This window comes from Oreochromis aureus, linkage group 3, assembly GCF_013358895.1.
Source record: "Oreochromis aureus strain Israel breed Guangdong linkage group 3, ZZ_aureus, whole genome shotgun sequence".
NCBI lineage: Eukaryota > Metazoa > Chordata > Actinopteri > Cichliformes > Cichlidae > Oreochromis > Oreochromis aureus.
Window position 1 is genome coordinate 89,426,233 of NC_052944.1, and position 25,379 is coordinate 89,451,611.

The following is a 25,379-nucleotide window of genomic DNA, read 5'->3' on the forward strand; positions in this document are numbered from 1 at the left end:
TAATAAGACTGCTATATGTGCAATTCTTCTTCTGACGAAGTTGTATTTTTGTATTTTCCTACTCAGTTGTATATAGTATTTGTATTTCCATTTTATTCTATTGTATATGGTATTTTATTTTATTTTATTGTATTTTATTGCTTTCCAGTTCTAATTTCTGCTACATAACTTTGCACTTTGCTGTAACAAAACAAATTTCCCACCTGTGGGACAAAAAGAGAAATGAAATCAATATTTAGTGTATATCAATGTGTGTGTCTCCTATATGATATATTTAATTGACATTTTTTATTGTAACAACCAACAATTTATATAGGAAAATAATGACTATTAACAAGGTTGCCCAAACTTTTGCATCCCACTGTATATAGGAACATAGTGAAGACCAATTATTTAAGAGAATAAAGAGAGGTTAGTTTATTTTGGAGGCAAGCTCCATTTATTAAGAAAATTTTAAAAAGGCAGGAATGCTCTTTAGAGGTTTGTGGGTGGCTCTTAAAAGAGCCGTTGTGGGAAAGTCACTGGGACTTCAAACAGGCTATTGTTTTGGCTGCCAAGGGACTGCTCCCTCCACAGAGAAGTGGGCAATGAACTTCTCCCTCACCAGGACAGCCTCTGTGGAGGAGTTGTTTGCTGCTACACGACCCAGGCCTTGCAACGGCTCCACCACAGCAGGTGCCACACCCCTCACAGCAGGTGCCCCTCTCTCGTCCAAACAGTGGAGAAAATTGTGGAGAACACACGTCGCCTTCACACACTTCTCCGTAACTTCAGGACGGAGCTCCATGGAGCGCTGATACAACCTCCACTGTGAGGAGAGGACACCGAAGGCCCACTCCACTATCAGCCGGGCCCTGGAAAGGCAATAGTTGAAGATCCTCTTCACTAATGGGAGGAGGCGTCCAGGGAAAGCCCTAATGAGCTCCCGCCGCAGCGGGAACGCTTCATCAGCTACAAACACATGGGGCTGGGCTCCACGGTGTTCTCCACCAGGTAGAGGCTGGTCAGGAGGCAGATGGAGAGTCCCAGCCCGAAGAGCCTGACCAAAGGTGGAGTTGACCAGAATACCACCATCGCTGCACCGTCGATACCCTGCATCCACAACTGCAAGGAGAACAATGGAATAAGTTCCCTTGTAGTTGTGGAACATGGATCCTGAGTTGGGGGGTGCCTTCTTCTGGACGTGCTTCCCATTCAGAGCTCCACAGCAGAGAGGGAAGTTCCAGCACTTCTGGAATCCCTCTGTGATGGACTGCCAGTCTCCAGTTGAAGGTACAGCCATGAAGTCGTCCACTAGACAGTCCCAGATGGCCGTCACTACCTGGGGGATGATCTAGGACACCGTGGACACACCAACTCTGAAAATGAGTGCGATGGTCCTAAAGGAGTCCCCAGCGGCAAGGAACCTGGACAAAATTGTTCAAAATTAGTATTATGTGTACTGCAGTTACAAAATACATTATTCAAATTCCAAAATACTTTTGTGATGTCAGATTTAAATAACAAAACATAAATCTTACATAAAACATTTTGTAATTATAAGAATAATTACATAATATATACCGGTATTAGATATAATATAAAACAGTCAGTTATGTTTTGTTTTAACTTTACCACATACATAATTTGATTGGTAGCAACTTTTACCACTACAGTGTGCCAATCACTCATAATTCCTAGACATGTCAATCAGGTAGGAATGAAGTAAGGGATTAATAGAAATAAAGAGTTGGATGTAGCCCTTTCCCTTGTTAAATCATTGTTAATATTTTTGTAAAATTAACCTGTGATAAGACATAGCATATCAAGATAGAACTGTTATTACCATAAAGCTAAAGATGAACCAAACTGTTCACAATTTTATCCAGCTCTCAGTTTTGAAAAGGCTGGTGATCCCTGTTATAGAGTCTGACAGCTGCGGAGATTATATAAAAATATTCAGCTGGTTCTATACCAGAATTAAACCAGGTCTAAATAAAAAAAAGGAGTGATTATCACTACAAAGATTACCCACAGTGGTCCTCATACCACATATGACACCACAGCCATGCTATCATGATAACATAGCATAAATCGAATTAAATCGGGACTTGATGAGACCTTTTGAGTATCACTAGAAATATTATAAACAGTTGTCTCCATACCACAGTTTGCTATCACTAAACACCAATAGCATACCACATCCATGTTAGCAGTGTGTAAACTGATAGTTTAGCATATATTAACACAGGTCTCAATAAAGGACTACCGTATTAAACACTTTTACTAACCTCAGGCAGATGGACAGGCGCTCTGCAGGTGGGATTGAGCGCCTGTAGTTGGTGTCTAGGCGGGCGATGCTGGGACCAACGCGGGACAGCAGGTCCTCAAACTGAGCGAGGGAAAGACGGTGGTAAATAGAGTCCACAGTAAATAGAGAAGGGAGACTCTCTCTTCAAACACTTGATTGACAGCTGCCATCTTGAAAACATACCGTCTGGCACTACTTCCTCCCACATTTCCGCTTCACGCGTGTCAATAGTTCACTTGGAGACGTGTCGAGGTGCAAATGTGCACGCGTCAAGCTAAGGGTGTCTGGTGTGTTTTGGTCGTGTCTATCGCATTCGGTGTGAACACACCGTTAACGTAGGAGCTCACTAGCCATGGTATGATTGAGTGAGACCTTGTACATTGTCAGCAGCCACAGTAGTCTGGGTAACAAAACTGGAAGCACCAGAGCTTCAGTTTCCCTGGGAGTGCAGTGTTGTTAATCCGCTTGAGGTCATGCATCATACCACTGTCCCAGGCTCTTTATGGGCTTCTCTAAGACTGCTGGAATTGGTTCTCCACTGATATAGAATTGCTCGGCTGTCAGTTTTCCTTTTATGATGGAGCTGCTGCAAGATTTACTTGGCTTAAACTCCATTCTTGCCCATTCAATGTTTTCCTGGAGCTTCTGTAGCAATTGCCTAGTACATGAATTTGTTGTTGTAATGATGGTCATGTCATCCATGCAGGCTCTGGGAGAAGGACGAAGGCCATTCTTGAGTCTCTCATCTCCCACTACCCACGTAGATGCCCGCATGCCCAACTCTATTGCCATAATAAATGCCAGAGGGGAAATCGTGCAGCCTGCCATAACTCCAATTCACAGGTGCTGTCAGACTGTGGTGGTGTTCTCAGCTGTTACATAAAACTGTAAATCCTGAAAGTAAGTCTTGACCAGTCCTGTGATGTGGTTTGGTACCTGAAATAGTTGAAGGCCATCGACAAGATCTCATGCGGAACTGACCCAAAGGCGTTGGCAAGGTCTAAAAAGACCACATGAAGGTCTCTTTGTTTGTTCTTGGCAGTTTGAATCTGGTGAATCTGGCATCCCCGGATGCCGGCCTTCTGCATTGATGTGTCAACATAGTTGTTTCTTTGCAGGAAGGTAGATAGTCTTTGGGCCAAGACACTGAAGAAGATCTTTCCCCTCTATGTTCAGCAGGATGATCTGACAAAACTGGCTGATGGATGAGGACTTCTTCTCTTTAGGGATCAGAATACCTCCTGCTCTTCGCCAAGCCTTTGGAATCACTCCTTTCTGTCATGCTTCCTTCATCAGCTTCCACTGGTATTTGAGGACTCGTGGGGTGTTTTTATATAGCCTACATGAAAGGCCATTAGGTCCTGGGGCCGATGCTGCTCTTGCCCGCTTCACTACCTTCTCCACTTCACTCCATGTGGGTGGTCTTATGTCCATTTGGTGTTCAGGTGCCTTGATAGGTGGCATGTCACTCGGAATGGTAACTGGCTCATGCCTCCGATCCTCAGAGTAAGTTTTCCTCAGATGATCATCCAGGTCTTTTATGGCCATTTTGAGGCACCCGCTCTTCTCTTTGACAAAAAGGCCCTTACAGTATTCAGTTTGAAGCATTCAACTGAAACATTTTCATTTCCAGCAATTTTTTGTAATGTCTTGAATTAGAGCAGGTAAAGTGATAATCAGTAAACTGGTTTTGCCTTTGATCAAAGCTCAGAACATACAATAATAGCACAGTAATTTAGATGAAAAGGTGTTTACAGCATTTGCTTAACTCCATGAATGCAACAATTTTATTAATCAGCATTCATTAAAACACGTTTATTACCATAAACACGTCTCCACTTTCTATAAGTTCTGATGTCCCTTCTGATGTCCTTTAACATTAAATTACATTAGAAGATCAAGCACAGACTAAAGTCAGTTTCAGTCATGTTAGGATTTATTTTTACCTCATAATGTAAATCACACATCTATGTTTTATCCTTTACTGCACACGGATATGCATTGTAGAATAGTTTTGGATTCAGATTGTTACAGCCTTCTGGGGCACCAGAAGTAAGGCTGACTCTCTCACAGAAAAAAACAGCAATAAATCAGGTGGTAGGGCATGGCCCCTTCTCTCTCTACAGAACTGAGCAGAGGCAAAGAGATGGTGGCCATTGTGATGTCAGAACTGGCATCTCCTTATAGGGAGATGTTCGACAGGTACAGGAGACGAAACATGAGTGATCTTAATGCTTCCCTCCAACTTTTGACCAATCATGTTAACATTCTGGTTTTACCACCTGCAATAAAAGTGCTTACTGCCTGGGTGCAGCAGCCTTTGTCTCTGAGCCAGAGAGATGCAGGTCCATGGTGCCATGTAAAACTAATTTGTAATTCTAAACATCTGATAATAAATTGTAATCTGAGGATATTTGGGTTCTCTCATGGAAAAAAAAAAAAAAAAACGAACAGTCAACAGATAAAAAGATAAACTGTCAGGTAAGTTATAGATCATTAATTTATTAATGATAAAACTTATAATGATGATTTAAGCTGTTTTTTTAAAGACACAATAGATATAAATAGATTTAAATATCCTAAATTGGATATAATTACTTGGATATACACACACACCAAACTTTATACTTATTCAACCTGGGATAACAAACCTTAAACAGTAAATATGGATGATAATAATTATGGTACAATAATAATCATGATGACTACATCTGTTTTACAGAAGAACAGAATGGAAGAAACCTGTTTATTGCTCATCCTGCTGCTCTCAGGTCAGTATTATTAATATCTTAAACATTTGAAAAATAGGTTATAAACACATTGACACTGACTGAGGTCAGCTGGGTAACCGTACTACATGTAATGGTTGTTTAAAATGTACTTCTGCCAACCACATCTATAGAGAAAATCTTTACCTCCTCGTACCACAATACCTGCATTAACTTTGAGTTAAAAAAAGTTCCTTTTTTTAATGTTTGGATTTGGATTTGTTGAATGACTTTCTCTCGCTAATTATTTGATATCTATTTAATTAAACCATTTTTCATATTTTAAGCACTAAAACAATACTATCCTGACTATGGAGATGAATCTTTTTTTTCTGCTTCTTTTCCTCGTCATTCTTTTTATTACTGTTAACAACAAACCAGTGTTTTCCTTGTGACCGTCCGAAGCCCAGATAAAATGGGGAGAGTTGCATCAGGAACGGCAGCTGACTTAAAATCACCGCCAAATCAAATATGTGGATAAGAATTAAATTGAATTCTTGTTGGCCCGAGTAAACAATTACCATCACGAGTGCTTCTGACTAGCTGGGTGCAGGTGCAAACTGTTGGGCTTCGACATAGTGTTTAAATATTGTCTCACAGCAGTATTGAGTGTGAGTGTAAGGATTTTACTTGCAGGGACTGTGACTGTTAAGGGAAAAGACTACGAGAAAAGTCCCAAATGCAGGGCTCAAAACACAAGGGTGAACTAAAGGAGGCAGCTTTATTGCTGAAGTAAGCCACAGGCAGTTGAGCAGGTGGCTGGCTGGACTTTCCTGAGCCCCCAGCAAAGATAGATGGTGGTGTGAGTGTGGAAGCCATGGGTGGCCTCTTTGAATGGGAAGTATCTGGGTGATAGATTCACCAGTTGAACTTTCTTTTTGTTTTCTCTCCCTTCATTTAGACTAAAAAAATGTTGGATGTTTGAAGGTGTGCAGTGATGTGAAATACAAACTTATCTCAAATGAGTTAAACCTAAAGTAACAGGCTTGTTAAAAAAAAAAAAAAAAAAATCAGAATCTGTGAAAAAAAATCAAAGGAGTTAAAGTAAAATACCTGAAGTACCTGAAAATTCAACTTAAATACTATAATAAGTGATTACTTCCTCCCTCATGTTACCCTCCATATAGTATGACTATTTCAGTGGTTTTAATTTTTATTTTTGTAAATTTGTCATTTTCAGTGATTCATCCAACAGCCCATTTTCAACAATAATGTTTTTATTTTTTTTTCTCAGGAGGACTTTCCACTATTCCTCCCAACCTCAGAGAATACCACTTTGTGAACCAGATGCTGACCTGGAGAGAAGCTCAGAGTTACTGCAAAGAACACTTTACTGACTTGGTCACCATCTACAACAGCAACATCAACCAGCTGCTTTTCTCAATGTCACCAAGGGTTAAAGATTGGGCTTGGATGGGTCTCTATAGGGATCCTTACAGCTGGAAGTGGTCCATGGACAATAAGAATATTTATTTTAGCTTTACACATGAATTTTTGATCTGGGCTAACGGCCAACCAAACAATGAAAAGGCAAAGGAATACTGTGTGGCTCTTCAGGGACAAACAGAGATGAATGATAGATCCTGTGGAGATTCTTACCCTTTCCTGTGTTACAATGGTAGGAAAAAAGATTTGTTGCTCTAGTTATCTCTGCAATTTTATGAGACTAGGCATGTTTCAAAATTAATCCTTTTTTTAACCTTTCACAGCCAGCAGTACAAGTTACATCTTAGTGAAGGAGAACCAAACCTGGTCAGCGGCTCAGTCGTACTGCAGGACATACCACACAGACCTGACCAGTATAAGAAGCAAAGAGGAGAAATCCAACATCACGCTCACTTTGAATGGATCAGGGGTTCAGTATGTGTGGATTGGTCTCTACAGGGATCCCTGGGCCTTCTGGTCTGACAACACAACCTCCACATTCACTAACTGGATGCCTTCTCAGCCTGATAACCAAAAAGTATTTGAGTACTGTGGAGCTCTTTATTTAACGACAGGGGAATGGGATGATGTTATGTGTGGCCGTAGTTACCGTTTTTTCTGTTTCACAGGTGAGGTCCAGAATGCAAACACTGTAAGATCCTGTCATCATGTAAAACACTAATGTTTGTGTTTTTATATGTGATTCAGCTTTAGAAGGGAAGATGCAAAGAGTGCTGAAAATGAAGCTTCAGTCAGAGGCAGACATGCACAGCACAGAGATCCAGCAGCAGGTTTCACAGCAGGTCAGCAGTTCAGTCACCAAAACAAACTTGACACAAGTTCAAACTATGCTTCATGTTTTTCATCATCTGCACATTTTGTCCAGCTGTCAGGCCTCATGCTGTCAGAAGGACTGACAGACTTCAGGATTCGCTGGAGGAAAGTCCAGAGTTACCGTGACGACCAGTCAAAGAAGCAGGATGTGGACGGTGGCTGCAAAACTGAAGACTGACTGGACTGAACCACTTCATGTGTGAAGTTAATAACATGCTGTGCTGAGCTGTCTCATCCTTTAAATCTTTCAATATCTCAGAGTGTAAAGTTCCACCAACAGCTCATTTGTTCAGCTGCAGTTGTAGTTTGGTAGAAATTATTTAATCAGAGGTCCACTCACTAGTTTTCCTGATAGGCTCTAGTCTCTTGTTTTGTTTTGCAGCATCTCTTTAGACACTTTAGACACTGTCCTTCTGTGGACGTCACTGCACAGGCTTTGTCTGTGTGCAGTTTGTTAGGATCCATAAATCTGTTTCATTGTGACAGCAACCTCTGCTGACTTACACAAATGGTAAAGAAGAAAATGAGGAGAGCCAGAGATCTGCTTGAGAAGTTCAGGGTGGACAAGAAAACATTGTACTGTTCATGTCCTGTTTCTACTTCTACTGTCTGATAATTGTAACAACCATAAATGAGACCATAACAGTCCCAAACCTTACCTGATATAATTTTGCATTGTGAACCTTAAACATCAGCTGGATGTCCTCGTATCTGACACTTTAACTTGACTGTCACTTTGGAGGCACAGACAAAGTGACAGTCACTCTACTAAGCAGAGCAGGTGGTGGGTAAAGTTTGCTCTGTTGTTGCCATAGTTACTGTTGTGATCTTCGTTTTTGACTTGTATTTTCTTCTGTGTTGACACATTTGTCTGCTTTTGTTATTGTAGCTTTTAGCTTTCTTCATGTTATATTTTAAAGGGTTTTTATGTGTTCTGTGGTTTCATTCATGTTTTTATGTTTTGTGAAAATCGCCAGCTACCTGCTTGAAACAATCCATCCATCTCGGCAGGTATACAAAAAGTAAAACAAAACAAGAGACGCATATTTAAAAATATGGAAGCATGCAGGTTTGTGAGTTGTTGTATTGCCTCGTATAGATTCATTTCTTATTTAATAATATTATTTGACATGAGCAAGTTTAAATTTTGGCAATACTGACAATTTTGTTTGTTTCATTAGCTTAGCTGGAGTGAACTCATGAAAATAAGGACTAGAGTGCTGATAATTTCTCTTTTTTCTTTTGAAGGTAATGAATGGTGTAGGTACTTAGAGCTCATTTTTCACCCACTTTGTGGGTTTTTACACTGAGTGATAAATCGTGTTTCATTGCTACAGATTCATGAAATTAAAGCTAGTTTGACACTGAAGTTTTTTGTTTCTTTGGTTTTTGTCTCTCTGTTCAAATTTGAGGTCCATGTTAAAATCAGAGGTATTCAAATGCAAAGGGCCTTAAGTTCTACATTATTAATTAATTACAGCATCAGCAACAAGAGTCAGCACCAGATGAACAGACAGCAGCACTGCCCTAGACCTTACAAGGTTCAGCAGCATGTACAAATACCATCACAGATGGAAAAATGCTTTCCCAATCACAAGCTGCGAGGTTCACCCGCAACGTCACTGTGTGTGAATGGACTTGGTAAGACTGTCTGAGTTTGATATTTGCCACACTTGGAGATGAAATGGCAAAGGAAGACACTGAAAAAATGATGGGGCTCTGATATTCCACAACTGTGAACTGCTGCAGATGTGGGAGAGCAGACAGAAGCTGTGAGAAGTAGGAAGAGAGCATGGAGGAAAAATGAAGGCTGTTTTTGTTAATGTGAGAGCACATGAAAATTGGGGCCGACTGACTTGTGGAGGTTGAGAAAGTTTCCGTAGTATCGCAACAAAAGGTAAAAGAATGCACACGCACACATACAAGCAGAGAGTGCATTAATCCGCCCACTAACACATACACGTGCAATGAAGATCAGACTCATGAACATGCCCATGTCTCTCATTAATGTTAAAACAGGGAATACTTAACAGAAACTTGTTATCAAATGCTGAGTTTATCCACTGCTGACAATTTACTCTCCAAGTTGCAGGACAACAGGTTAACTTTTGTGAAAGGGAAAAAAGAGGCTGGTGTTTCCAACCAGTGATCAGATAATAAATGTAGCTGCTAATACAGTGAATTGTGACATGCTTTCTGCTGACTGAGCAACACAAGTGATTGAGGCCTGCAAGATTGGAATTAAAAGCACTATAAAATATTTTATTGAGAGAAAATGCAAGGTAAGCTTCTCCAGATTACAATGGGCTTTGGAGAAATTCACCTATGTGGGACACGATCAGCTGGTAAGTCCCTGTATAAAGGGATTGCAGCGATTCAATCCATTCCCAAATCATAAAGAATTATCATTATTATTTTTTTTAAATGATGTTATATTGCTGTTAGTGGATACTTAAATATGCTGCGGGGGTTTCCACTATCAGCACTAACTTGTGTGAATGCATGTGACTGGACTGTGATTAGACTGATGATGTGGACTGAAGTTTTGACTGACTTAAAATTGAAATTAAAGACTGCACCTATTTTAGGATTAGTCACTTCAAATGCCTAATTCACAGTAGCAGTCAAAAGGGTGGATGTATCTGTGTTTTTGCAGGAGCAGAAGGATGACAGAGACCAGGGAAGGGGGAGACTGTAGGTTCACATGATTGTGTGTGGGCCCTGCAGACTCAACCCTTTAGCTGCCACTTTTCTGTGTTACTGATTTTTGTGTGATGGAAACTGATTTTACTGGCTGCTTGTTGGTTATGGTATCACATTGTATTGTTGGAAAACACCAATTGTTACCGTGGGGAAAATATGCATACAATGTAAAACATATATGGTGTTGAAACCAGTATTATTCCTTTCACAGCAGATGGCTGGCCACATGATTTACAGCAGCATCTCTGGGATCTGTTGATCCAGGCCTGACCTCCAGGACACTCCACTGGCTAATGTTTTTTTTTCTCTGAAGGTCCTTGTGGAAGATTTGGCATCACACGGACAGGCATGAGTGAAAATAAAGCCGGATGTGCAGACATTGAAGAACATCTTAGTGTTGGGCTCATTATCATATCATCATCCATCTCAAGTTATTGAGCTCGTAGTGTTAAAACAAGTGTGTGACTTACTTAAGATCAGTCACCATTTATAGTCGTTTTGAATAAACACATAGGATGATGAATGATTTGGGCATATTATGGAATTAACATATTATGGGGCGATTGTGGCTCAAGAGTTGGGAGTTCGCCTTGTAATCGGAAGGTTGCCGGTTCAAGCCCCGGCTTGGACAGTCTCGGTTGTTGTGTCCTTGGGCAAGACACTTCACCCATTGCCTACTGGTGGTGGTCAGAGGGCCCGGTGGTGCCAGTGTCTGGCAGCCTCGCCTCTGTCAGTGTGACCCAGGGTGGCTGTGGCTACAATGTAGCTTGCCATCACCAGTGTGTGAATGGGTGGATGACTGGTTGTGTAAAGCGCTTTGGGGTCCTTAGGGACTAGAAAAGCGCTATACAAATACAGGCCATTTAACAGTGTTTTAATGATTTTGGAAATCCATGCAGATAACAACTTGTGTCTGTAGTGCTGGATGTCTTATTACCCCTGTGACCTAACGTTGTTTGCATATGTGAACTTTACAGGGGGTTACATCCATGTTCAGATAAGATTTTCCCATAAGGAAAGTTTACTGAACTGAAAAGAAAATATGGTTTGATGGTGGCTGATCTGCTTTCAAAATGGTTCCAAAGTTTTGTTTTGTTTTTTCCTTCTAGAAAAGGAGGATTCCCAAAGGGGGAACTCCAGATTGAGACTAGATGAGAAGTTTTTTTTGTTGTTTTTTCAGAAAACCAGCAAGCAGCAGGGACCACTCCAGGCATAGCTGACAGCCCAGGTAGTGGTTGAGGTCAAGGGTCGTGCAACTTGGGGTCCTACTAGTCATCACGAGAAGATTCCAGAACCACAGCAATAACCACAGAAGCTTAAGGAAGCTCTCTGCATTAGACGCTGAGGAAGACAACAAGGGTGTACAACGTTCTCTGCCCTTTCATCATACAACTGCATTGGAACAAAGAGCGTGAGCAATAGGAAATTCGTCTAAAATTTTTTGAGTTTAGACGAACTTTTTTGAATGGATCAGGGGTTTGGTATGTGTGGATTGGCCTCTACAGAGATCCCTGGGTCTCCTGGTCTGACAACACAACCTCAACATTCACAAATTGGATGCCTTCTCAGCCTGATAACCAAAAAGTATTTGAGTACTGTGGAGCTCTTTATTTAACGACAGGGGAATGGGATGATGTTATGTGTGGCCGTAGTAACCGTTTTTTCTGTTTCACAGGTGAGGTCCAGAATACAAACACTGTAAGATCCTGTCATCATGTAAAACACTAATGTTTGTGTTTTTATATGTGGTTCATTTTTAGCAGTGACAAAGCAAACAGTGGTGAAAATGAAGCTTCAGTCAGAGGCAGACATGCACAGCACAGAGATCCAGCAGCAGGTTTCACAGCAGGTCAGCAGTTCAGTCACCAACACAAACTTGACACAAGTTCAAACTATGCTTCATGTTTTTCATCATCTGCACATTTTGTCCAGCTGTCAGGCCTCATGCTGTCAGAAGGACTGACAGACTTCAGGATTCGTTGAAGGAAAGTCCAGAGTTACCATGACGACCAGTTGAAGAAGCAGGATGTGGACGGTGGCTGCAAAACTGAAGTCTGACTGGACTGAACCACTTCATGTGTGAAGTTAATAACATGCTGTGCTGAGCTGTCTCATCCTTTAAATCTTTCAATATTTCAGAGTGTAAAGTTCCACCAACAGCTCATTTGTTCAGCTGCAGTTGTAGTTTGGTAGAAATTATTTAATCAGAGGTCCACTCACTAGTTTTCCTGATAGGCTCTAGTCTCTTGTTTTGTTTTGCAGCATCTCTTTCAACACTTTAGACTCTGTCCTTCTGTGGACGTCACTGCACAGGCTTTGTCTGTGTGCAGTTTGTTAGTTCTGTTTCATTCTGACTTACACAAATGGTAAAGAAGAAAGTGAGGAGAGCCAGAGATCTGCTTGAGGAGGTCAGGGTGGACAACAAAACATTGTACTGTTTATGTTCTGTTTCTACTTTTACTGTTTGATAACTGTAACAGCTGAAAGTGAGACCATAACAGTCGCAAACCGTACCTGATATAAATTTGGATGATGTATTATCATGGTCCTGGGTCATGTCTGTGCTCTCCCCGTGTTCTCTCTCCCCCTTCTGTCTGCGCCTCTTTGGACGTCCTGTTTTACTTTGACAGTCTCCCGTCAGTATGCGTCATGTTGTGTTTGCTCCTGCCCTGTCTCGTTATGATTATCTGTGTCAGCTGTGTTCCCCGTGTGCTCCCATGTCCGAGCAATAAAGCTGTATTTTGAGTTCAGTCCTGTTTCCCCTGAGTTTGCATTTGGGTCCAATTCCTGCCTGCACACACCCTAATCATGACAGAAGAACACGACCACAACATGGACCCAGCAGCTCACAGCCCCTCCACTGAGCTCCGAGCGGACCTAGTTTACACGGTGGAGTATCTTTGCCAAGAGTGGGTAGCGCTGCCGATCCCGGAGTACCAGAAGGTGTTAGCTACCCGTTTAAACTCCAAAACACGTAAAAACTCCAAAGCACGTACAAAACACAACAGAAGTGCTCCATGATGCTAGGCACAGTGTTGAGCTTTTGTTACCTAGTGGCTACACAAGCCAGGAAGTACCAACGACCGGATTTGGTGTGTGGTAGTAACAGGTAAATGAACATTTTTGTAATTATTTGAATATATATGAGTGCTTGTGTATAAATACACAAACCATACACACATGCTTTCAATTGTGTAATTTGAGTGATCTAGGTAGCTCTGTTTTGGAAGTTCGGTTAATGCTAGAAATGTGTTTTGGAGTTTGTTCGTGCTTTTTGAAGTTTGTACGTGCTTTGTCTCTAGGGGCCACCGAATATATTTATATATAAACATACTGTATATAAATAAAACCACTTTTTTCACATTAGTAATTCCTTTTGTGCATAATTTTATATTATTGTTAATAATAAATTAAAGCAACAAAACAACCTGAAGAGCCATTTGGGAGCCAAAAGAGCCGGCTCTTTTTAGTGAGCTGAGCCGAAAGAGCTGGTTCTCTAAAAAGAGCCGGAAATCCCATCACTAAGCCCAAGCTTTCTGATCACGGACTTCATGACTTATCCACCACTGTGAGTAACACTGTTTTGCCCTCCGTGGATATTGTGTTGCCTAAATCAGAGAACTCCGCCACTGTGTGTTTGTAACTGTGTGCCAAGTTATTCACCGGTTGTCTTCACTAGTGATCTTTGTGTTCCTGAGCCATCAGATTCTGGTGATGCTCGCAGTGTTTTCCCTGAATTAGCCAATATGGATGTCTCAACTGTAGAGTTAGCTGAACAAAGGACCGTTATTCCATTCCAGAGTCACCTACACACTGTTACTAGCATTGTAGTCCCGCAGGACTGTTTTACTCCTCAGCCTGTAAATTCTGAGGTTTCCCAGCCTGAACTGAGCCACACACCACCACCATCAGCTCTAGATAAAACAGTGCATGCTAAGGAGCACAAACCATCCGAGACTGTGTGTTCTATAGCTGATGCTCCTTCTAGTGACTATTTCATGTTCCAACCTGTTTTGTCTTTTGACACGTCCGGCGTGGCCCAGCCAGCTCCACAACCAGTGATAACTCATTCAGCTTCTCTAGAGAGTGGTAACAAGATGGCCGCTTCTTTCGTTAAGCTAGCCAAAAGACTGGGGTTAAGCATTGCAATGTTGGCTGATCAGGTCAAGTTTTGTGGCCCACGACAATGCATGCTTGATCCTGTTCTCTATTCTTCCGAAACCAATTGTTGTGGAACAGGTCGTGGGTGTTTCTTCATCCCTGGACTGTGTGGCTCCCCATCCAGTTAGTTCTGAGATGGACAGCCATGTTGTTTCACCTGTGGACTGTTCGAAAGCTAATTCTGTCTCACAGCCTGTGACTGCTCAGTCTATCATATGCATCATGACATGTATGCATTGAAGTCCTCATATCTGTTACTTTAACTTAACCATCCAGTTGGGGGAGCGGACAAAGTTGTAAAAAATAGAGCAGCTGATGACTTAAGTGATGAAGTACAGGTATTTTTAAACAAGTTTTTGTTTGTTTTGCTTCATTCTCTCTGTTCAAGTTTGAGGTCCATGTTAAAATCAGATGTATTCAAATTCAAATGGACTGAATGCGATTTCTACTATTGAAAATTAGGGAAGAAAACCAGCTTTTAAAGCCATAACTTTATAATATAGTCAATGACAGTAAATCGTCCAATCCCAATTTTCCTACTCATACATGAAGGCTAAAGGCAGTACCACAGTCAAAGTGGAGGAGCCTGAAGTCTGTATGTCTGCGACTTTGACTAAAGGAACAACAAAAAAGATCTACTTAAATGAGCATGAAAGTAACTAAGTCTGAACATCATTGCTCATCCATAAAATAAGATAACGAATGTGAATTGTCCTTGTGTTTTTTCTTTACCTTTTATTTTTTTCAGCTTATATTTCACATGAAAGAAGACATTTGAAAGAAGACTGCAGAAAACATGTTATAGTTGCAGTTTGGCATGTTGCAATGACATAATTTCCTTACAGAGTGAGACATTAAAGCTGACCCGATTTCAACCTGTTAACTATGAGGAAGATGATCTCTGGATGTCTCTGGACAGCTGACAAGAGCCAGCTAAACAACAACAGCTGGTTATAAGTTAACAGTATGCCAAATAATATCGGGCTTCAGTGCAATAATAAATCCCACTTTCACTCTGATAAGCAGTTTCATTACTGTTCCGCATTATATAAGAGTTTGTTTGCTAAGTGTCAGAGTCCAGCAAAGTTTCATCCACTTTAAAGACAGCTTAAAACACATGAGCCTTCCTGAGATGGGGAAAACTCCAGGGTGGATCTGGATCTGGTCCCCAGAGTAGCAGAAACACACCAGCTGGATTTCCATGCTAGAGCCATGCAGTTGAAGTTGGAGGGTAAGAAAACTGAAGTTTACTGACACCTAGCGGTGAAACATTTTACATCCAGACAGCTTTGTTGTAAGTATAATTGGCTCTTAGCTGTCCTCCAGCCCTGAGCACAGAAGACAATTCATATCAGAGCCTCTCTTAAATGAACTGTTTTAGGGGGAAAAAGAAAAAGAGAGAAAAGAAAGAACAGAAATCCTACGATGAGAAAGAAACAATAAGAAACTAAAGAGTTTATTTATTTAAACTGAGGGAAATGTAATGCTTATCAGGGGGAACAACTTGTCTGTGGGTGAATTAAAGCAATGAAGAAAAAAAGTCATTGATTACAGCTTTTTTCAATGTAAATATTTGATTTTAATCACATTTAAGTCACATGACCAGTTATGAACCATGGTGGGCAGAGTGGCCCAAGCCTTTCAAACTAGCGGACATATGGAAAGAAGAAACAGGAAAACATGGCAGAGGCAACTGTCTCTGCTAGAATTGAAGAGGATGAACACCCTTGGCCTCATCTACAAAGCATGTTTTGCTTAAAAGCAGTACGAATAAACAGCTATATAACGCGGTGTCTTCAGTGTGAGCCAAAATAAACCGACATTTCAACGTGAAAAAACTCAACTCTAACCTGAGGAAAACATGTTGCGGTAAGTTTACTCTAAATTTCTTTTTAGCTGTGATTATGTGGATGCCAGTGTTTGTTACAGCAGCTGTGTCGAGCTTGATTCCTCGAGGGTCGGTCTACTGCAACTTTTTGATATGTCCATAGTCCAACACACATGAATTAAATGGCTGAATTGCCACCTCAGCATTCAGTACTATAGAGTCTTGCTAATGACCTAATGATTTTCTTCTGGTGTGTTGTGGTGAGGACATGTTTAATAGTTTTAGGACACTGGGCCTCGAGGATTAGAGCGGTTTTCCTCCTACCCTCAATTTGATTAAACTAGAATCACATCATATTTACATTGTGTATTACATATGTACGGAAGCATAGAGCTGCCACCCAGGCAAAAGAAAAGTAGAGCTATATCACGTTATAACATGAAAAGTAAAAGTGCTAACAGACAACTGGTGCTTAGAATACAGTTGAATAGCTATTAGATGATGAGATGAGATAGCCTTTATTTGTCAGTTGCAAGTCTTTTGCCCACAACCGAGATGACAGACCTTGCCGACCGTACATACAATACAAACATCACATTGGGGAGACAGGTCAGGCCAGGTAGCGAGGAAAAAAAACATCGAAATGTGTAACACAAAAGGATAATACAGGAATGCACAGATATCAACACACCATAACACAATAAACACAGACAAGCAACATGGGAAAGAGTTCCAGTGTGTACATCTGATCTGGGACCGCTGCAATCTTCGACTGCGCCTCCAACTGACCCGATGTCCACATCAGAGGGGAGGTAAACGTTGGAGGTGGCGTTGGGTAGGGAGGGTGATGCGTCAGTGAGTGTTTATCAGTATCAGTATATGTATGTGTCTGCGTGTCCATAGTTCAGCTGAGACAGCGTCCTTCGCCCTGCCAGGCTAAGTAAACAGTCTTCCAGCCAACCCAGGTGGCCTTGTATGGGATGGGAAGGAACAGACTCAACACAGTCGTTATCAGGGAGTTTTTGTTCAGCTCCAGCCTTGAGCCCACAGCTGGCGCCGAAGGGGTAGCCGCATTATGATGGTGATTTTTCTTTTTGCAAACAACTCATGAGAATTTCGAGCTGTTTTTAACACTCCGACACTGGTCTCTCAATCTCCCGTTGGATAGCTGCCAGTTTCTCCATGATGTTATTAGCCGTCGATTCCGTGATCTTGTCACTCTTTTGCTCACAGAGCAGATTCTGAGACCTCACGACCGCAGCCAACTGATCCGTGATGTATTCCAGCTTCCGCCCATAGGTGTTGTTCTGAGCGGATTCTTCCCTGATGTATCCCAGTATCCGCTCAGAGATGTTATTCTGAGTATTCACCGCAGCCGCTAGCGCCTCCAAGCTCTTAACCATGCTGCCTTCCGTGAGCCCTTCCTGAGAAGTCGCACCTCGTCCCATCGATTCAATCCCAGCGGGCAGCCTTGTGGGGGTTTGAACAGCCGGTTCCGCTTTCTTAATTCTTCGATAAGCCAGGGCCAAGCCAGCAAAAAGAGATGATGTAATATTTCTGGAAACGTTGGACTCCAGTATTCACGAACAGCAAGCCTGTTCAGGCACTGCTGCTCTCAGTGGATATGTGCCTTCTCTTTATGCCTTGTAAAAAAAGATTTTTAGTGTTAGTTTTAACTCAAAATTAACAGTTAAAAAACAACCAACAAATATGAACGCCAGATAATAAGGAAAAGCTAATGGCTCAGTCTAACACGTGCTTTAGTGAGATATTAAACTTCAGTAAAGCTATGCAGTTGTTAAACGTAAGTTTAATCTGCGCTAAACTGGTCTGCTCAGTTGTAAATAAAACAGTGAAGTAAACATGAACCAACAGACAGAACTTGAGTGAATAAGTCCAGTATTTAACCTCTGAGGGCTAAAACTCAGTGGAGGTTTTAAAGCTGTGTGACGGTGACCGGATATCAGCCACTGATAAGGTGCTCTGTAGTTTTCTCACCATCCATCTCCTCCTTTTGCTCCAGCAGCTCTGCGCTCAGGAAACAACATACATTTACTTCTGCACAATATTGCGCCAACATTATGTTATATTGAGCAGCAGCTGAAAGCTGAAACTATAACCAGGTAACGTGTGTGTGCTTCCTGAGTCAGCAGCAGGTGTTAAACAGCTGACAGGTGAGCAGGATGCATGCAGGTAAACTGAGGCTCCGTCGAGCTGATCGCTGGTGTCATGTGGAAAATGTCAGCTTGTTTTTATGTTGTCTGACGGGAATATTGATGCATGTCTCCAACTCTAAGGAAAAGTAATTTTTTGTGATAGTGTGTTGACAATATAAGTAAACAAAAGTCTCTGTCTCGCTTATTTGAACACAATATAAATACGAATGCTAATTTGTGATTTAAAATACTGCCAGTGATAAGTGCCAGCAAGATGCAAACACTATTGGTTTTTATTTGATGTACAGGATAAAGCTATTAATTTGTAATGTTTGTTTTGAAAACGGGCCACGTGATATTGTATGAGATTTGTTTCTTGAATTAGAACGATGTCAGCCTTTTTACGGTAACGGTAGTCAAAGACACACGTTCACTCAATGGCTGAGTTAAGACCATTAACACTAAGTGATAGAATAGTCAACTGTAGCATCGGTGTTGCAAGCATCCAAGAACAGTCCCAATATGAAGATAAGCACTGAGGGACTTTATGTTCAATAAAGTCTAAGGCTACTATATTCCTTCCAGGGACTATGATGTGTTGCCTATGCTAGTGGAATTTTAGCATTAGATAGGAATATGTCTGTGAAAGAGGGGGCAGGAAAGGGAGAAACTATATACAAAAGCTGGTGCAGACCGCACAGAAATCCTTCTGTAGTTTTGCAAGAACTTCTGGTTTATTTGTGACCGATCCTTCCACTCCAACACATAACCATAGTGTCAGACATATAGTCAACAGAAGGTAAGTAAATATATCCTTCATAATCCATCCATCCATCCATCCATCCATCCATCCATCCATCCTCATCCGCTTTATCCAAGGTCGGTCATGGGGCAGCAGCCTAAGCAGAGAAGCCCAGACCTCCTCTCCCCAGCCACCTCCTCCAGCTCATCCGGGGAACACCAAAGCGTTCCTAGGCCAGCCGAGAGATATAATCTCTCCAGCGCGTCCTGGGTCTGCCCTGGGCCTCCTCCCGTGGGACATGCCCGAACACCTCACCCAGGAGGCGCCCAGGGGCATCCTTGTCAGATGCCCGAACCACCTCAACTGGCTCCTTTCGATGTGGAGGAGCAGCGGCTCTACTCTGAGCCCCTCCCGGATGGCCGAACTTCTCACCCTATCTCTAAGGGAGAGGCCAGCCACCCTTCGGAGGAAGCTCATTTCTGCCGCTTGTATCCGCGATCTTGTTCTTTCGGTCACTACCCACAGCTCGTGGCCATAGGTGAGGGTCGGGGCGTAGATCGACCGGTAAATTGAGAGCTTCGCTTTTACACTCAGCTCCCTCTTCACCACGACGGACCGGTGCAGCGTCCGCATCACTGCAGCCGCAGCACCAATCCGCCTGTCGATCTCCGGCCCCTTCTCCCATCACTCGCGAACAAGACCCCGAGATACTTAAACTCCTCCACTTGGGGCAGGAACTCATCGGAGTGGGCACTCCACCCTTTTCCGGCTGAGAACCATGGCCTCAGATTTGGAGGTGCTGATCCTCATTCCCGCTGCTTCACACTCGGCTGCGAACTGCTCCAGTGCGAGCTGGAGGCCCCACCGATGAAGCCATCAGAACCACATCATCCGCAAAAAGCAGAGATGAGATTCTGAGGCCACCGAAGTGAAAGCCCTCCGCCACTTGGCTGCGCCTAGAAATCCTGTCCATAAAAATTATGAACAGAATCGGTGATAAGGGCAGCCCTGGCGGAGCCCATCACCCACCGAACGAGTCCGACTTATTGCCGGCAATGTGAACCAAACTCTTACAACGGTTGTATAGGGATCGAATGGCCCATAGCAGTGGGCCAGACACCCCATACTCCCCGCAACACCTCCCACAGGACACCCCGAGGGACACGGTCGAATGCCTTCTCCAAGTCCACAAAACACATGTAGACTGGTTGGGCAAACTCCCATGCACCCTCAAGTATCCTCGAGAGGATAAAGAGCTGGTCCAGTGTTCCGCGACCAGGATGAAAACCGCATTGTTCCTCCTGTATCCGAGGTTCGACTAACGGACGAACTCTCCTTTCCAGCACCCTGGCATAGACTTTCCCAGGAGGCTGAGGAGTGTGATCCCCTGTAGTTGGAACACACCCTCCGGTCTCCCTTCTTAAAGATGGGGACCACCACCCGGTCTGCCAGTCCAGGGTACTGCCCTGATCTCCACGCAACATTGTAGAGGCGTGTCAACCAGGACAGCCCTACAACGTCCAGAGCCTTCAGGAACTCGGGCGGACCTCATCAACACCAGGGGCTCTGCCACCGAGGAGTTTTTAACTGCCTCAGTGACCTCGACCCCAGAAATTGGCGGGTCATTCCCTCATCCCCAGACTCTGCTTCCTCCTCGGAAGACGTGTCAGTGGGATTAAGGAGGTCCTCAAGTATTCCTTCCACTGTCTGACAATTTTCTCAGTCGACGTCAGCAGCGCACCGCCAGCACTATACACAGTGCAGGTAGAGCACCGCTTTCCCTCCTGAGACACCTGACGGTTTGCCAGAATCTCTTGAGGCAGTCCGAAAGTCTTTTTCCATGGCCTCTCAAACTCCTCCCACACCCGAGTTTTTGCTTCAGCCACTGCCCGAGCCGCATTCCGCTTGGCCTGTCGATACCTGTCAGCTGCCTCTGGAGTCCCACAGGCTAACCAAGCCCGATAGGACTCCTTCTTCAGCCTGGTGGCTCCCTTCACCTCTGGTGTCCACCATTTGGTTCGGGGATTACCACCACGGCAGGCACCAACCACCTTGCGGCGTCAGCAGCTCAATGCAGCAGCTGGCAATGGAGACGCTGAACATGGTCCATTCGGACTCAATGTCCCCAGTCTCCCTCGGAATGCTGTTGAAGCTCTGCCGGATGTGTGCGTTGAAGATCTCGCGGACTGGGGCCTCTGCTAGACGCTCCCAGCACACCCTCACTCACGCGTTTAGGTGCACCGGGTCTGTCCAGCGTCCTCCCCGCCACCTGATCCAACTCACCACCAGGTGGTGATCAGTTGACAGCTCAGCCCCTCTCTTTACCCGAGTGTCCAGAACATATGGTCGCAGGTCTGGTGATACGATTACAAAATCGATCATCGACCTGCGGCCTAGAGCATCCTGGTGCCACGTGCACTTATGGACACTCTTATGTTCGAACAAGGTGTTCGTTATGGCCAAACTGTGATTTGCACAGAAGTCCAGTAACAAAACACCACTGGTTCAGATCAGGAGGCCGTTCCTCCCAATCACGCCCCTCCAGGTCTCGCTGTCGCTACCCACGTGAGCATTGAAGTCTCCCAGTAGGACAACAGAGTCTCCAGGTGGGGCACCTTCCAGCACCCCCCAGGGACTCTAAGAAGGCTGGGTACTCTGAACTGCCACTCGGCACATAAGCGCAGATGACAGTCAGGACCCGTTCCCCGACCCTGAGGCGCAGGGAACAAACCCTCTCATCCACCGAAAAACCCCAGCGTGCGGGCAGCAAGCCGGGGATATTAGAATACCCACCCCAACCCGCCGCCTCTCACCAGGGGCAACTCCAGACTGAGACAGAGTCCAGCCCCTCTCCAGGAGACTGGTTCCAGAGCCCAAGCCATGCGTGAGGTGAGCCCGACTATATCTAGCCGGTACTTCTCAACCTCACGCACTAACTCAGGCTCCTTCCCCACCAGAGAGGTGACATTCCATGTCCCTATTGCCAGTCTTGGCAGCCGGGATCGGTCCGCCAGGGCCTCCGCTCCTGGCTGCCGCCCGACACACATTGCACCCAACCCCTATGGCGCCTCCTGCGGGTGGTGGGCCTGCGGGAGGATGGGCCCATGTCTCCTCTTCGGGCTGTGCCCGGCCGGGCCCCATGGACTAAGGCCCGGCCACGAGACGCCGCCCTGGGGCACCCTCCCGGGCCTGGCTCCAGGGCGGGGCCCGGTAACCCTATCCCGGGCAGGGTAAACTGTTCCCTCGATGTTCTTTTCATACGGGTCTTCTGAATCGCTCTTTGTCTGGTCCCTCACCCAGGACCAATTTGCCATGGGAGACCCTACCAGGGGGCAAAAGCCCCCAGACAACATAGCCCCTGGGATCCCTGTGACACACAAACCCCTCCACCACGATAAGGTAGCGATTCACGGAGAGGCTTCATAATACAATAACACTTCATAATACAATAACACTTAAATGTTGGTCTATGAAATGCTTAAAAAAACACTCAAGGGGAGGGGAAAAACAAGTCACTATATGATTTGTATCCAACATTAACCCACGTAAGCGATCTTGCTATTTTCTTAGTTGAGGCACAGGGCTATGCAGGTTTGACTTTTTTTTCCCTTTTTTTGTCTAAGATTAGAATTCATTTGATGGTCAAAAACACTGGCGTGTGAGAAACACACAGAAATATAGGAAGCCATGAATGGGGGGGACACTATTTCACAATTTTCATACTCATCCTGGGCCAGAAGAGAGAGATCTGGGGAGACCTGCAGCTGATAAAGAGCTTTACCAATGTTTTTTTCTGCCTTTAAGAACTGTTTACCAGTTTGCATGGAGAGAGAGCATTTCCTACATGAGGTAAGAGACACATTTTGAATGTTTTACTCTTTACAAAAAAGTGACTTTCAGAGTAATTAACTGCTTGGATGATTAGTTGGGTTCATTTCATATTTTTTGTTGATACAGAATATTATGAACTACTTACAGAATTACCTGCATCACAGGAACATTTAGTTTGAATGTTCTAAAGTTTACAAAGTTAAACTAATTCACTTTTAATAAATTACAAGTACTTAATATAAGATTGAGTATTAAGTATTATAAGATAGATGGTCCATTATGTGTTTCATGATGGCAAATATTTACACTTAAAACAAAGTGTCAGTCACAGTCCAGCTGATGGAGGCAGAAAAAGCTGAATTAAATGAGTATCATAACTTGGGCCTTTATCAGTATCTATATTTGTGCTGTGGACCTTTAAAATGAGAGGACATGTCTAAGAAACAATCACATAATAAAAGTCTTTCTGCTGTCTGTGATGAAACCTTTATCAGTATGCATTCTCAGGAAACTAAGACAAGCAAAGATAAGTAGGTCATTTAGTCTTTTAAGACAAATGGACTAATTCTTATATAGCGCTTTTCTACTTTACCATAGCACTCAAAGCGCTTTATACAACATGCCACATTCACCTATCCACACCCATTCACACAAGCACTAATTTCTATGCTTTTCAGTGCCTTCTAACTAACACTTATACGATTTGTGCATGGAAGAGCAATTTGGGTGAGTATCTTGCCCAAGGAGGGGGAACCACCAACTTTCTGATCAGAAGATGACGTGCTCTACCTCCTGACCTACAGCAACCCTACGAAGCAATCAAGACAAACATCAAGGTGACTAGAACTTTTCCAAATCTGCATATTTCAGTCACCCCAAAAGACAAATTTGGGGTACAAAATAATCATAAATTTCTATAAAAAATAACTTCATAAAATAACAAAAACTAACTTAAGGATTTAAACAAAGTGTGCTTGTGACAGCTGAGGATGAATGTGGGCTGAAAAGTTTCCCTTTCAAAAGGCTTTTTGTTGCAGTCAAATAATAGCAGTCATGAAACATTACTCTGCTGATGTAATGCATTGCGGTCTAAATCTACAGTGTAAAGAGAGTGTTTGATGATAGCTTTGAAATGAATTCTGACACAAAAATAAATGCATGCTTGATAGACAAAATGAAATGTAAACCATAGGGTTCCATTCAAGTGTTTGAAATTATCTTTTGGATTTTTGAAGATGATGAATTATGAGTTAGTCTTTACTTACTCATGAAGTGAGACCAGCAAACAGCTCAGTGTTTCAGGTGTAAAGTATGCACTGCGATAAATGCCACAGTTTTGTATTTACACTCTTAGTGACCTGAGACTCCTTCACTGGGTGATAAAACTGATTTCACTGTCCTGGAAAATAATTTCCTTTAAATCTGTAATAACGTTTCTTAACCACAAATATTTCTTCATACAGCATTAAATATGTTTGAAATGCTCGCCCATTTCAAACATATAGAAATTGCTTTCACTACTCAATTCTACAAAACATATTTATGAAGTAAAAGATAAAACATTAATTTGTGATTAAAATTAAGATGAACTGTGAAATATAAAATAATGCATTAAAGATAGAAAATAAATTCTAACAATGTGACAGCCAGTCTCTGATAGTTAATACAGTACTAGTGTTCTAATTTAGACAATGCATGTACCTAATGTATCTAATAACATGCAATCAGTCCCTCTGATTTAAAAATGATAGTTCTTTACCAGCGAACAAAAGATAGTTGGTAACAATGAAAATTAAATAAACTGTGCAGTACCCCGAATCATGAAGACAAACAACCAGACTTCATAATCCTTCCCCACTTGTTTCTACTAAAAAGCATGCTGTCTGTTCCAAGAACCACATCTGAGCTTATTTGCATAGTATTTTTCTATTTTAACAGCTTGATTTTCCTAATGATTTGCATGTTGGTGAAGTAGAATCACCTATGTGTAATCTTGCTTATGTTTCTTTAGGTCCCAAAGCACGTCATTTACAGATTGTTTTGCTTTAAAAAAAAAAAATAAGCATATGTATGATCACTGATCACATCAACAAAAAATACCACTGTATTGAGTTTTGGGAGTGACACAATAAAGGTCTTTGAAACATGAGCATTAGAAAATATATCAATATATCACAGAAATATGCTAAATAAAAGTTTAACATGTTGGTGCCAGTGCAAAAACTGTTGCCTGACAGATATTATAGAACATATCGGCAAGTCCACTTGTTACCTTTTTGAAAATTACAGACATGAAGATATCAAACATTTACATATACAGTATTCAGTTTGAAGTATAAAATTAAAACATTTTCATGTTCAGCAAATTTTTGTAAGATCTCCAATTACAGAAGTTAAAGTGATAATCAGTCAGAGCTCAGAACATACAATAATAGTTCAGATAAAAGTCTGTTTACAGCATTTGCATCATTGCAGTCGTGTATTCATTAAGACAGGTTTATTCCTGTAACTCCATACGTCTCCACTTTCTAGAGAAAGTCGACTCCCCTCTGGTTTCCTCATTTGACAGTAAAAACATTAAAAGAACAAACAAAGTGCTTCTTAAAAGTCAGTGTCAGTCAGCAGGTGAAAAGATAACTTC

General features: G+C 42.6%; 2 protein-coding genes across 3 annotated transcripts in view; both read left to right on the forward strand.

Annotated features, from left to right (window-relative positions):
- The window catches only part of LOC116320990 (nuclear factor 7, brain-like), a 1,074,516-nt gene that overhangs the window by 212,286 nt on the left and 836,851 nt on the right, over window positions 1–25,379 (forward strand). The window lies entirely within an intron of this gene.
- LOC120438423 (C-type lectin BML-2-like) lies at window positions 6,577–7,777 on the forward strand. The gene is made up of 4 exons (XM_039608842.1): window positions 6,577–6,676; window positions 6,768–7,112; window positions 7,192–7,286; window positions 7,370–7,777. The coding sequence occupies exons 1-4, from the start codon at window positions 6,628–6,630 to the stop codon at window positions 7,493–7,495; spliced, it is 615 nt and encodes a 204-aa protein (XP_039464776.1). The 5' UTR covers window positions 6,577–6,627; the 3' UTR covers window positions 7,496–7,777.

Excerpts from the sequence above, each read along its gene's own strand:
- LOC120438423 (XM_039608842.1), top strand. The coding sequence starts at position 6,628 with ATGAATGATAGATCCTGTGGAGATTCTTACCCTTTCCTGTGTTACAAT. Across the intron at positions 6,677-6,767 it reads CCCTTTCCTGTGTTACAATG|CCAGCAGTACAAGTTACATC; the intron begins GTAGGAAAAAAG and ends AACCTTTCACAG. Across the intron at positions 7,287-7,369 it reads AGCAGCAGGTTTCACAGCAG|CTGTCAGGCCTCATGCTGTC; the intron begins GTCAGCAGTTCA and ends CATTTTGTCCAG.